General features: G+C 53.7%; 1 protein-coding gene across 1 annotated transcript; it reads left to right on the top strand.

Annotated features, from left to right (window-relative positions):
- Positions 1 to 574: 574 nt before the first annotated feature.
- Positions 575 to 12,817, top strand: Alox12b (arachidonate 12-lipoxygenase, 12R type). Its single transcript, XM_052757586.1, has 15 exons — positions 575 to 874; positions 1,820 to 2,024; positions 6,056 to 6,137; positions 6,253 to 6,345; positions 6,453 to 6,575; positions 6,847 to 6,950; positions 7,261 to 7,433; positions 7,664 to 7,807; positions 9,088 to 9,291; positions 9,518 to 9,604; positions 9,882 to 10,051; positions 10,457 to 10,578; positions 11,901 to 12,001; positions 12,314 to 12,484; positions 12,637 to 12,817. Exons 1-15 carry the CDS (start codon positions 728 to 730, stop codon positions 12,814 to 12,816), a joined length of 2,106 nt encoding a protein of 701 aa, XP_052613546.1. The 5' UTR covers positions 575 to 727; the 3' UTR covers position 12,817.
- Positions 12,818 to 14,148: the final 1,331 nt, after the last annotated feature.

Here is a 14,148-nt window from a genome sequence, read left to right as displayed (position 1 = left end):
CCCGGCTTCCAGCTCCAAATCTTTCTGTCCACCGGTAGCCTTCTAGGGCCTCTCTGATCCCTGCGGTTTTCAGTCTCTGGCTTCCTGAAATGTCTTCAGTCTTCCTGAAATGTCCTGGGTTCTAACGCAAACGCGGGAGCCCATCTCAGGGAGGACACTGGACAGCACATCTGTATCACTCGAGTCTTCCAAAGCAGGTCACTTCTGACTTCGGCCAGGCTCAGCAGGGGTGCCTGGCGCTGCAGCCCATGGGGGCGAACAGGACTAAGGAGCTTATTAGTTTGATAAAGATCTGAAGTCCCTGCCCCGCCCCCTCCCCCAACTTCCCTGGGGCCCTGGCTCAGCCTGGGCAGCTCCCACACCCTGAAGGCTGCTTCAGCCGAAGCATCTTCCATCCGCCCCTCTCAGGGGCAGACCCGGAGCCCTGCCTGTGGTTCCTCCCCATCAGCTCCTACAGGGTTCAAGTGCAGACGCCTGCTCACCAGCCACTGGCCCGGCCCCGCCCCACCTGCGCGGCTCACATCCCGCCCGCCCGCCCGCCCGCCAAGGGCAGCAGCTGCTCCCGGCTCCAGAGGCATCCTCCGGGCAGTGGTTCCCGCTGACTGTTCCGTCGCGGGGTTTGACCCAGTCAACTCTTCTGGCGTCCCTTGCCTGCGTTGTTTCCAACTGTGTGGCTCCAGCCACAGTGTCCGGGATTGAGCCCTCTCTTGCCTCCTGAAGAGCGGCCATGGCCACCTACAAAGTCAAGGTGGCCACGGGCACTGACTTCTTTTCGGGGACGTTGGACAACATTTCACTGACCATCGTGGGCACCCAAGGAGAGAGCCATAAGCAGCCGTTGAACCACTTTGGGAGAGACTTTGCCACTGGGGCGGTGAGTGTGTGTGTGTCACCCAGGATGGATGGATGCTCAGGATGGATGGAGGCATCGGGGAGGGAGCCAGAGCTGAGCCAGGGGAGAGCCGCTGTGGACTCCCAGGTGGCTCCCTACCCCCCCCCCCCAACCATGCTCGCCTTGGCTCCCTCTTCTCTCGTCCCTTCCAAACAACCCACCCTTCTCCCTCCTGTTTCTCTGTCTCTCTTCTGTCTCTGTCTCTGTCTCTCTCTCCCTTCCTCACTCCCTCCCTCTCTTCTCCCTGAGCTCATCCATCTCAGCCCTTTCCGCTCCTTCCATCCTCACCCCTTTCTACCACCTCTTCCATTCTTACTCTTTCTCAGCCCAGTTGCATCACAACTGGCTTGCATTTGCATTGGATTCTCTGTGACTTCAAATGGCATCCGACCAGCCTGGCCAGTGGGGACCTGTTGCTTTGCCCTGGTGGAAGACACTCCGTGATTTTGATAGCCACCTGCTCCTATGTGACCTGAATAGGCTCCTCCATCTGTGTGGCCACTTCTGAATTCTTACATCTTCCTTAAGAAGTGGGAGAAGGGCCTGGGGGGACCCCACCTTTCCACTCTAAGACTGAAGGTTGCTGGGAAGCCCTGGTCTTTGACTCCTGCTATATCGGCTCCTAAGACTCTAAATGACTCCTGCAGCCTCAAGTGGCTGGGGAAGGGGGTAGAAGACAGGACCTTAGAAGTAGGAAGGAGGGATAAGGCCGTGGTCCTTCCCTGCCCTGGGTAGATGGGCCCAGCAGAGGAAAGCCGAGTTAGAAGGTTCACAGCTGTGCCCTCTCTTTGTCTTTGTCTTTGCCTCTGTACAACCTCCAGTCCAGGAGGTGAGTGTCACTAACCTGAGCAGGGCCTAGGTAAAGGGCCAGCCTCGTGGGAGGTCTGAGGAACTGGCCAAGTCACTTAGCCCCTGTGTTTTGTGCAGGTGGATGAGTACACCGTGCAGTGCCAGCAGGACCTGGGGGAGCTTATCATCATCCGTCTGCACAAGGAGCCCCATGCCTTCTTACCAAAGGACCCCTGGTACTGCAACTATGTGCAGATTTGTGCCCCCAACTGCCGTGTCTACCACTTCCCAGCTTACCAGTGGATGGATGGCTACGAGACCCTGGCCCTCCGGGAGGCCACAGGTGAGCCGGCACCAACCCCCTCCCCGCCCCATATCCTATGCAGTGAGTTTCCTCACTCTAGCCCAGCACTGCTATACTGGCCACCCCAGGATCCTATCCAGCCAGTCAGGCACTGGGAACTCCAGGGATCTCCTGCCATGGCCATCCCCAGTCACTGTTGCTGCTCTGGGCCCAGCTTGGGGCTGCACACTGGAGGAACCCAAGCACATGAAGCCCAGGGACCACTATCAGCATCATGCAGCAGAGAGCATTCCCAGATCACTCTTCCCCACTCGCTCCACTCTCTCTTGACTCCTGTTGGATGCCTGGCATGCTACAAAGCCCTCAGTAGATTTCTGGAGCAGGATTCTGTTTCCACAACAGGATACTCCATTTTTCCAGCTGGACCTGTGTTCCACTCAGAAGTCTTATTAGTTTCTTAGTTCTCCAGGTCACCAAGGTGTTGTATATGGTCTGATTGTTTGTTTGAGAAAGGGTCTCTCTCTGTAGTCCTGGCTGTCCTGGAGCTCGCTATGTGGACCAGTGATCTCACCTCCTCCTACCTCTGCCTCCTGGGTGCTGGGATTAAAGGCATGTGCTACCACGCCAAGCCTTGTGTATGATCTTGATGCTTTGTTGTTGTTGTTGTTGTTTATTTTGTGTGTGACCGTGGAGATCAAAGGGCAGTTTGTGAGAGATGGTCCTCTCTTTCTACCATGGGAACCCTGATGCTCAAACTCAGTCAGTTATGTGGCTGGGCAGAAAGGGCCCATACCCACACAACCAATCTCATTGGCCTGATTTTCTTTCCTTTTGTGATACTAGGGATTTGAACTCAGGGCCTTATGTATGGTAGACAAGCACTTAGTGGTTTCCTAGTTGAACATTTTATATGTATTATATATATATGATATCATATATATTATATATATATGATACCCCATTATTCTACTTAGAAGTCCTATTAGTTTATTAGCTATATTTTCTCTCTCTTTACACACACACACACACACACACACACACACACACACACACACACACACACCATTTGTTGCTCCAGAGAACTCGGCTACTCTAATGGGACAGACACCTTAGTTTCTTGTCTCTTTTTTTTTCTTTTCTTTTTTTTTTTTTAAAGATTTATTTATTATGTATACAATGTTCTGTCTGTATGTACGTCTGCACGCCAGAAGAGGGCACCAGATTCTCATTCTAGATGGTTGTGAGCCACCATGTGGTTGCTGGGAATTGAACTCAGGACCTCTGGAAAAACAGCCAGTGCTCTTAACCTCTGAGCCATCTCTCCAGCCCCGACACCTTAGTTTCTTAACAGGATTCGTTGCTATCCCCAAAGGCCTCCTTTACCCATCAAGGGTCTTCCTGCTCCCATAGGAGACCTTGTTATTCATTCAGACTTCCTGGCTGCTCCTGGATGGAGGGAATGACAGACCTGGAAGCAAGAGGAAAGCTGCCTTGCTTTTTTCGGGATGTGTGGTTGCTCCTGAGGGAGAGAGCTAGGACCTGAGTGCCTGAGCTGCACACATCTCCCTCTGCCATAAGCCTTCGTCTAGCCACATGAGGAGCTTCCTAAACGCGGCTGTGGATGGTGGCATGACGTCCATCTTCTCTTATACCTCATGGTGCTACCCCTTGAGCTTCTGCAGGCGTAACTGAGGATGGTGGTGTCTGGGGCCCCATCCTTTCTGCAGAAGACTGCCCATTCATTTCCCTGTGCTAGAATATTCTCCTTGGAGGAGGGAATGGGGCCAAGGGGAAAGGAGAGGCTGAGGCTGGGGAGGTTGGTCTAGGGGAGGGTGAGGATGTCATCATGAGAGTCACTGGGGACGCAGAGTACCTTCCCATGGTGATAGGTCTGTGTGGCATGGAAGGGGACGGGCAGGGGACAGGCAGGTGACACTAGCTGGCTGGGCAAGAATGGGGTTGGGTGGGGTGGCTGCCACGCAACACCGGGGCAGGGAGACTTGAGTCATCCTCCTGGGCCCTCGAAGGAGTCAGGCTTCCGCCCTGGGGATGGAGCCAACCTGGGAATCTGGGTTGCCTAATTCCAGGGGGCACCATTCCCAGAGTGCAGCGGGAGGAGCTGAGGCATGTGGAAATAGGAGGAGGACGGCAAGGTGAGGGCCTGGAGAGAAACGATGGGGCTGTACTGATGGGCACATACCAGCCTGGGGCAGTCAGTCAGGGGGCTGGAGAGAGTTGGATCTGGAGTTTCGCCCCCATCTCCGTCATTTATTTTTTGGACATGTAGGCACATTTCTGTGGTCTTTTTAAGTTTTGGTGCCTTTGGCTGTAAAACGAATGAAGAACAGAACCTACTGCATAGCAGTGGTGTGAGGATGCAGTGATATACCACCTGGAAGGGACTCCAGAAAGGCTCAACTGCAAGGCTGTTACTAGGTGGGGGATGAGGGCCAGAAGCAGCCTGCCGTGGGCCGAATCACAGCTTAGCTGCTTTTTCCTGGTAATACTGTTTTCCCCTTGTAAAATGGGCGTGACAGGACAGTTTCTAGTCGAAATTGTTAGGGCCAGAAGTATTTTGAAATTTAGATTTTCTTTAGAAGCTACATACATGTATAAGTTCATATGTGTGTACATGTTCATATGTGTGTATATGTACATATGTGTGTATATACAGTATAGAGACACATTAAAATATTCATTAATTTTTGTTTTACGTGTATGAATGTTTTTCTTGCATGTAATGTATGTGCACTACATGCATGCCTGATGCCCAAGAAGGCCAGAAGAGGGCCAATATCCTGTGGGTACTGGAAACCAAACCTGGGTCCTCTACAAGAACAGCAAGTGCTCTTAACTACCAAGCCACCTCTTCAGCCCCAGATGCATATTTTGTTTTATATTTATCTTTGTATCTACAAGTTGGGTATTTCTTATCTGAAATGGTTGAATCAAAAGCAGTTTGGATTTTTAAAAATATTTGCATATATATGAGCTATCTCAGGGATGAGATTCAAGTTTAAACATCAAATTTATGTTTTATTTATGCCTTTTAACATATTTAGGCTAAAGGTATTCATGCAACATTTTAGTGTGCCTGCATTTTTTACTCTGACATGAGGTCAAGGTTGGAATTTTCCACTTGTGGCATTCTATTGGTATATAAGAAGCTTTAGATTTGGAAACACTTTGGATTTTTAGACTAGAAATGTGACACACACACACACACACACACACACACACACACGTACATTATATGAAACTTCTATCACTAGGGTATTCCTAATCACACATACTAACATTTCTAATCAAAGCTTTAGTTATACCAGGTGAGTTAAATAACGACTGTATATATCCAGGCAGAGTCGTGCAGGCCTGCAATCCCGGCACTTGGAAGGCTGAGGCAGGAGGATCATGAGTTCAAGGCCAGCCTGAAATACGTATTGAAATCCTGTCGCAAACAAATCCTATGTATAGCTTCGGGTAAATTTAGATCCTAACAATGAGTTTGTTGTGAAACAAACTGGATTTCTACAGACTTTCATATTTTGGATTTGTGGAAAGGGGTTATCTATCTCATTAGGTTGTTCTTGTGTATCTTAAATTATTAATATAAGCCGGGCGGTGGTGGCGCACGCCTTTAATCCCAGCACTCGGGAGGCAGAGCCAGGCGGATCTCTGTGAGTTCGAGGCCAGCCTGGTCTCCAAAGCGAGTTCCAGGAAAGGCGCAAAGCTACACAGAGAAACCCTGTCTCGAAAAACCAAAAAAAAAAAAAAATTATTAATATAAACACAGTGTGTTAGTGCCTTGCAATGTGAACTCTCCAGAACTATTGGTTACCACGACTTCAGTGGGTCTAGAAGAGGGACTTCATAGAGAACCTGAAGGGTAGAGCTGGAGTATCGGGGAGATATAGTGTCTGTCTCCTAAGGGGGCCTTCCCTATCCTTAGCTCCCCTTCCTGAGAGCTGCCCCGGGGATGGAAGTGAATGCCTTCTCTTTGAAGCCAGCAGGGGTGGGCAGGGGAGAGGGACAGCCTTGAGCCTCCTTCCGGTTTCACGGTTTCACTACAGGAAAGACAACAGCAGATGACACCCTCCCCATCCTTTTGGAACACAGACAAGAAGAGATCAGAGCCAAGAAGGACTTCTACCAGTGAGTGGGAGGGTACCATGGGAGGTCCAGGGCTTGGTGGTGGGTCTGGACAGCTGTGTGTTGTCTAGAGTAATGCCTGGGTACCAGGACCCATGAACTTGGATTCTCTTTGCAGCTGGAGGGTCTTCGTTCCTGGCCTTCCCAACTACGTGGACATTCCCAGTTATCACCCTCCTGCCCGACGGTGCCGCAACCCCAACCGGCCCGAGTAAGGACCAGAAGCTGGCCTAGCCCGGCTTCTGCAAGACCGGTACCTGCCCCTCCCTGCCCCCTGGACAGCAGGTTCCAGGCTCCAGCCCTGCTCTTTTCCCACAGGTGGAACGGTTATATTCCAGGATTCCCAATTCTCATCAACATTAAGGCCACCAGGTTCTTAAACTCAAATCTTCGTTTCTCCTTCGTCAAGACAGCCTCCTTCTTCTACCGCCTAGGGCCCATGTGAGTGTGCAAGAGTGAGGAGACCTGCAGAGACAGCCCCTCCCCCATCTACCCACCTTCAGCATGGCGTCAGGTCACAAAGGCTGGGGGAGTCGGGAAGGCCGAGTAGGAAACCTGACACTTGACACTCACAGACCTAGAGAAAGAAGGCCCCGAGACATGGGATCTAGAGACCCTGGGGCCCAGAGACTCCAGTGAGTAGGTGGCCTATCGTTTCCCCTGTGTACCTAGCGCCCCTTTGACATGCTACGCCTTGAATTTCACCTTCTAGGGCACTGGCTTTCAAACTGCGTGGCCTGGTGGATCGCAAACGTTCCTGGAGGAGACTAAAGGACATCAAGAATATCTTCCCTGCTACCAAGACGGTTGTCTCTGGTATGGGGTGGGTCATCTCAGTAGAACATGAGGCAGCCAGGTGGTCTCTGGGGCAAGAGGCAGCCTTCTTTCCTGGGGTCGGCGGGTTCAAATGGGAGCAACTGAGGGGTCATTTGAGAATCAGTTGGGCACACCGTTTTTGAGCCTTTTGAAAATCATCGTCCTGTGTCCCTCTAGCCATTCAACGCAAAGCCAGGGACTTCACGTTCCTTCCAGAGCCATCTTGATGTCCACTGTTTTCTGTCTTTCGTCTCTCCGTCCCTGGGCGGGTGCGAGACTACCCTGTGACACCCCTGTGCTGTCCCCTCAGAGTATGTGATTGAGCATTGGAGGGAGGACAGCTTCTTTGGGTACCAGTACCTCAATGGCCTCAACCCAGGCCTGATCCGAAGGTGCACGCAGATCCCAGACAAATTCCCAGTTACAGATGAAATGGTGGCCCCGTTCCTGGGTGAGGGAACATGTCTGCAAGCAGAGCTGGAGGTGAGGCCCTCTCTGGTTTACCCTGGGCCTTGTCCCTGGCTTCCTCTTGGGTATCTCTATGCCATCCCATCGACGAGGTCCCTTCGAGTCTCGCCCAAACCAGCACCCCTCACTTCCCTCTCCCCATCCCACAACTGAGCCTTGGGGGCAGTACGCGCTACACCTAAAGCCTGGCTTCTCGATACCCTATCTTAGCAACTAACCGCTTGCCCATGGTGATTCCCTTCCAGAAGGGGAACATTTACCTGGCAGACTACCGCATCTTGGAGGGCATCCCGACCGTGGAGCTCAATGGTCATAAGCAGCACCACTGCGCCCCCATCTGCTTGCTGTACTTCTGTCCTGATGGCAACATGATGCCCATTGCCATTCAGGTACTAAGGGAGAGCGAGGGTGGGGCTACTGTGTGAGCCTGTGGCCAGTGCTGATCCTACGTGCATACAGGTCCCTCTGTATGTTTATGATTGTGGAAGCCTGTGTACTTGTGAGTAAGTCCATGTCAGTGTGAATGCATGTGTAAAGCCCCGCGTACAGCCCTGTCTATACATCTGAGAATCTTCCCATGTATATGCATAAGCTGACCCACGTGTGGTCATGCGGAGCCTGGGATGAGAACCCATCTCCTTACATACGTATACCTGGGTGTTGCCATTATATTTGGTGCCTGTATATGAATCTGGGGCCCTGTGGTGCTCTCATTCGTAAGCCCCGGGTGTGAAATGTGCATGCTGTGAGTACGTGCACATAGCTGACCAGATGGCTATGGGCCAGGTGGGTGGAGCTTGTCTTGCTGATGTCGCTCACTCATCCTCCTGCAGAACAGCCTCTGCTGAAGGACTGAGGGGTTCACACTCAGCAGCTTCCTAGTCTTCTGGTCTGGCAGGAGGAGAAACGGAGGCGTTCCTTCCTCACGGGTCCTCACGAGGGTTGTTTATAAATTAGAAAAAGGTTCTTTTCTGGAGGTACCAGCCAAGCCCTGGATGATCTGGCTCAGAAGTGGAACACTGTAGGCTAGATTTCAACGACAGCTTCCCCTCCCTCCCAAGCCCAGCAACTGGGTACTTTGATCTTGTACCACTGTGCCCGACCCGGTGGCATGGAGGTTGTGGTAGACGGATTATCAAAAGAGGGAGTTTCTGAACCAGCCCCCAACCCCCCTTCTGCTGTTGCTGCCTCCCCCCTTTTCTCCTTTTCTTCCTCTTTTCCTCCTTTTCCCCCACCCAACCTTCCCCTCCCCGCATCTTCAGCCAGGAGTTTACTATCCAGTCCTGGCTGGCCTAGAACTCGCTGTATATCCTAGGCTGGCTTGGACCTCACAGAGATCCATCTGCCTCTGTCTCCAGAGTGCTGGAATTCAGGGCGTGGACCATCATGATTCGATGGCCGGAGTTGCTGCTGCTGCTGCTGCTTCTCCTTCTTCTTTTGGTTTTTCAAGACAGGCTTTCACCTTGGCTGTCCTGGATCTTGTTCTGTAGACCAGGCTGGTCTCGAACTCAGAGATCTGTCTGAAAGAAAGTGGGAGCGGCTGGGCAGAGACAGGTCCAGGAAGGACCCTGGGATGCTCAAAAGCCAGATGGACCGGAGTACAGAGCTCCTCTGCCTCCTCCAGCAGAGGTTTCTACCCTGGTTAACCCCCTTCTTTCCCCGCCCCTAGCTCAGCCAGACCCCTGGGCCTGACTGTCCCATCTTCCTGCCCAACGATTCCGAATGGGACTGGCTGTTGGCTAAGACGTGGGTGCGCTACGCTGAGTTCTACTGCCACGAGGCCGTGGCACACTTGCTGGAGAGCCACCTCATCGGGGAAGCTTTTTGTCTGGCTCTGCTGAGGAACCTGCCCATGTGCCATCCCCTGTACAAGGTAGAGGCTCTGGGGGAAGCGGGTTTTGAAAGCTTCTGCATCTGCTCTGTGGGGAGGGAGGGGGTTCAGTGAGCCCTGGGAGGCATCTGAGGGATCCCCAAAGAGGGCTTTGTGGTGGGGACTTCCCGAAGTGTGGGGATGGGGCCTGATGTTGCAGGTGGAGGGGTGCTGAGGTCCTTGGAGCAATCTCAGCTCTTCTCATTGTTCTCCTTGCCTTCCTGCTCAGCTCCTCATTCCTCACACCCGATACAACGTCCAGATCAATAGCATCGGGCGGGCCCTCCTTCTCAACAAGGGGGGTCTCTCTGCCAGGGTAAGACTCTCGCCCCTGACTCCAACAAGACCCTTGTCTTCCTCTGGACTTTGCAGTTAGTCTTAAAGCAGAGCTTCCACTGGTTTAAGATTCTGGGGGTGGGGTGGGGGAGGTGTGTGAGAGGATCCTATGTGGGCTACAGAGCCAGGGCTTGGAACGTAAAGGTCCCTGGACCTTGGGCAGGCTATTCCCATGGTGAGTCCTGGAGGGACTGAAGTAACACAGCATTTAGGGAGCAGGCTCAGAGGGATGCTCATGCAGTTCTTTCTCCCTCAAGGCCATGTCTCTGGGCCTCGAGGGTTTCGCAGAAGTGATGGTTCGGGCTCTGTCTGAGCTCACCTACAAAAGCCTCTGCATCCCCAATGACTTTGTGGAGCGTGGGGTCCAGGACCTGCCTGGGTATTATTTCCGAGACGACAGCTTGGCGGTGTGGTATGCGATGGAGAGGTGAGGTGGGGACAGCAGCCAGTGGTACCCAGGTGGACAGACACCTGGAATGTTGGAGGGGTGTGGGAACTTTTGAGGACCTGGGCTTGGGCGTTACCTGGGGCTTGGGGTTGTTCTGACACCTGCTGCGTGTGCCTGATGGACCTGGCCTCCAGCCTAGCTCTGCACCACAGACCCCTCCCCGGCTCTGAACTGCTTGAGGGCCCCCCTTGGCTCTTTCTGCGGGAAAGAAAGAGTAACTTTGTTTACACTTTACAAAAAGCCTAAGTAGTTTCTGGTCTCCCCGTAACCCCCACAGGCCTTGCCTACTACAGGCCTGGCTGGGGTGGCTCTGAGGCCAGCCAAAGCCAGCGTGACCTGGGGATGGGGGAGAAACTCTGAACTGAGGCTCCGTCTCCTGGGCAGGTATGTGACAGAGATCATCACTTACTATTACCCGAATGACGCCACTGTGGAGGGTGACCCGGAACTGCAGTGCTGGGTGCAGGAGATATTCAAGGAGTGCCTCCTGGAGCGAGAGAGCTCAGGTATGGGCACGGGGCCCCCCAGGGGCCTGGGGCTCAGGGGACATCTCCAGATGTGTCCCCCGGGGACCTTCCTGGTTTGTGCCTGTCTCCCTGTAGGCTGAAGAAGGCCCAGACACTGTCTGTCTTAGGATCTTCACAGGACCTTGCCCTGGGCCATGGAGCACCGGCTGGGGTTGGGGGGACAAAGCAACTGGTGCCTTCTCTGAGTTTAGGGGCTACACGTTGTCTCTGCTGAGACCTGGGAGGGTCTCAGTCCTTCTTCCTAGAAACAAGCCTTTGTGGGCCAGGGAATGGGTTGTGGCGTTCAATGAGAAAGGACAGTGTACGGTAGTTGAGGCGCTAGGGTGGGGGTAGCGGGGTGGCAGGCTCCAGGAGAGGGGTGGAAAGCATCATGGGGTCGTAACACAGGTACACACTCAGCAAATGCTCATCGAGCAGCTATGATGCATGGCTGCCCGCTACTGAGGATGCAAAGGGGACCACGACAGGTACCGGTGTCACCAAGATGTTCAGGAACTGGCCTGGAGGGGTTGCACTGGTGAACAGGCATTTCCACTATGGCAGAACCAGAGCAGTTTAGGGGAGCCTGAGGCAGGAATGAAGGATCTGGAGCAGCCCAAGGAGGCAGTTCACCCAGTTTGGAGTAGTGGGCCCATGGTGGGAATGGAGAAGCTGCAAATCACGGTCTGGCTGAGACTGGGGGTCTTGGGTGACATTTAGTAAGAGCTGTGTGTGATGAGGTCAGCATGTGTCCTTTCCTGATGGAGGGGCACATGGGGACTGGGCTGCTGAGTGTGAGCGGCATGTAGAAAAGCCCAAAAGCCAGAAGCGGCATAGGGAATGTGTCCTCCTGCCTCTGGGACTGAGGGTGAGGGTCAGCAGACTCCTCCTGATGGCAGACACCAAGCCATACACCCTGGTTGAGGAGTTTGGGACTATCCTGAGGGTCAGAGGGGTCGCTGAGAGTTCTGCAAAAAGGTCGGGCTTACGTGTTAGAATATCAGCGCACGCAGATGGGCCGGACAGTTTAGGATGATGTTTTGGTATCCAGGAGAGAGGTGACGGGATTTAAGCAGGATAAGGGCTGTGAGGATGCAGAGTTCCACAGCTAGCTAAGGGCTGGAAATGACGGATCGCAGTCCTGGGCTGGATTGGGGAAGAAGGTTTTTGGCCACAGGAGGGCAGAGCAGGTTGAATGAAGGAACGGCGGGCAGCCACTTGGACTATTGACAAGAGAGGCGTCTGGGCGTCGAGGCGCCCTCTGCTGGGCACCAGGCCTGGTCTGGGACTAACGTGGCATGGTCTGTTTCACAATCCCTCAGGCTTTCCCACCTGCTTGCGGACGGTACCTGAGCTGATCGAGTATGTCACGATGGTCATGTACACCTGCTCAGCCAGGCATGCGGCTGTCAACACAGGCCAGGTACCTGTGCTCACCAGCCTCAGCCCTGGTCCTCCTGAACAGCGGACTCCAACCTCAATCCCAGTCTATCCCTGGTCCAGCCCCAGCTTGTCTCAACTGAATCCCTCTTTAACCTCAGCGTCAGTTGTAACCCTGGCCCAGTTTCTCTGCCCCACCCCACCTGCAGGCCCATCCGTGATATCTGCTCCACCGATCCAAACCAGGGTCTTCCGGGGCGGGGGTCTAAGTCAACCATTGGAGAGGGGTACCCAGGCTTGGTTTGTGGGAACTGGGTGTCTTCTCACCCAGAATACCTCTTCTACTCCACTCCAGCTAGAGTTCACCTCTTGGATGCCCAACTTCCCATCGTCCATGCGGAACCCTCCGATGCAGGCCAAAGGACTATCTACGATGCAGACCTACATGGACACTTTGCCGGACGTGAAGACCACATGCATTGTGCTCTTAGTGCTCTGGACTCTGTGCCGGGAGCCCGATGACAGGGTACGGGGGCTCCTGAGCATGGCCGGGGGCGGGAGGAGGTGGCAAGGACGGTTGAGGGGTGTCGGGGACAGGGAACAGGAAGTGGGAGGCTGCAGAAAGGCTTGGGTAATATGGCTTGGCTTTGAACCAACGCCTGGTTCTGTGTCCTGCAGCGGCCGCTTGGCCACTTCCCAGACATCCATTTTGTGGAGGAGGCCCCTCGGAGGAGTATTGAGGCTTTCCGTCAGAACCTCGCTCAGATCTCTCACAACATCCGACAGCGCAATAAGTGCCTCACCATCCCATACTACTACCTGGACCCGGTGCTGATTGAGAACAGCATTTCCATCTAGTCCCGCCCTTCTGCCTACCTTTCCACACACTGCCTCCTATTTTCCAATAAAATCACTTCAAACACTGCCCCGGTGCCGAGAGTGTGTGGCGGTTTCCTGGGCAGCAGGCTGTGGTCTGGGGGTGATCCACACACGGCCATGCTGTTCTTTGCCATCTAGGTAGGCATAGGGCAGCACCAGGTTCCCGCTTCTAGGTTCCAATCCTTAATAGCCCTAGAGATTCAGGCCAGGCGGCTTCTGCCATGGAGGGTCCTCAGTGAAGTGCTTGTCTGGGTAGGTGCCCAGGTACTGATGAGGGTGCGGACGGAGGAAAAACGCTGAGGCCTGGACCCTACCTTTTAACTCGCAGTTCTGGTCCCTCCGAAGTGCCCTCCTACAGAGACTTAGTTACCCAATCCCTACCTAGGCGAGCCAGACCCCGAGATGAGTCCAGCTTGAAACATAAGCCATGCACCACGTGGACAAAAGACCATCAGCTAACAAGAAACTGAACTGTCCCAAGCCACACTCATCAAAACTCTGAAGGCTCAGCTCCACCTGCTAGGAATCCATATTACCCTAAGTCACACCCACAAGCTCCCTCAAGTCACTCCAAGGAGCCCGCCCTGCCAAGGGCATCCTTCAAATAACTTACTGTCTCCAAGGTCTCTATTGTCCCAAGACTCCCTCCCATCCCCACCCCGGGCTTCCTTTCATTGCTGATGCCCAGTGGAGCACGAGAACATGGTACTCGGCACTGACCTCAGGAAGGGAGGCCACCGAGTCTGCCTGACTTTTGGTGGTGGCTCCGGGTGGGTAGGAATATTGGGCATCCAGGAACTGAAGTCAAGTGGACACCCCAAATTTAGTCAGTACAGGTCCACTGGTGCTTGTGCTCAGTTCCTTCCTCCTGGGGTGCTGTTTGCCACCCTAGGTGTGATACTGACTCACCTGGCCACCGAACAAGTGACGGTGGCCGTGGTAAGGTGAGATGAGGCAGGGCAGCTGAGTTCACGGAAGGCAGCAGGGAGGAGAGAACCCAGCTGAGGCCTAACGGGAGGCTGTCCCAGGGGAATGGAATCTGCAGGGGTTCATAGCGGTTTCCTCCAAGACTGACCAACATCAGGGAACGGAAAATAAACAACTCAAAATGGCTTCAGGAAGTCCCTGAAACTGACCAGATCCTCCAGGCCCTGCCCACCCCCAAGAGTACATAAACATAACAGGCCTGCTAGTCAATCTCAGAGAAGCCAAGCTGGGAAGAGGACTTTCAGGGAGGTCCAGCAGAAAAAGCAGAGGCCAGCCGAGCTGCCCGGAAAGGGCCCTCTCCAACCCGTTTGAGCTGCCTGCAGA

This window comes from Peromyscus californicus, unplaced genomic scaffold, assembly GCF_007827085.1.
Source record: "Peromyscus californicus insignis strain IS unplaced genomic scaffold, ASM782708v3 Scaffold_3__1_contigs__length_106647218, whole genome shotgun sequence".
In the NCBI taxonomy this organism is placed as follows: Eukaryota; Metazoa; Chordata; class Mammalia; order Rodentia; family Cricetidae; genus Peromyscus; species Peromyscus californicus.
Note: the sequence above shows the minus strand (reverse complement) of the source record. Positions and strands in the feature narration are given on the sequence as shown.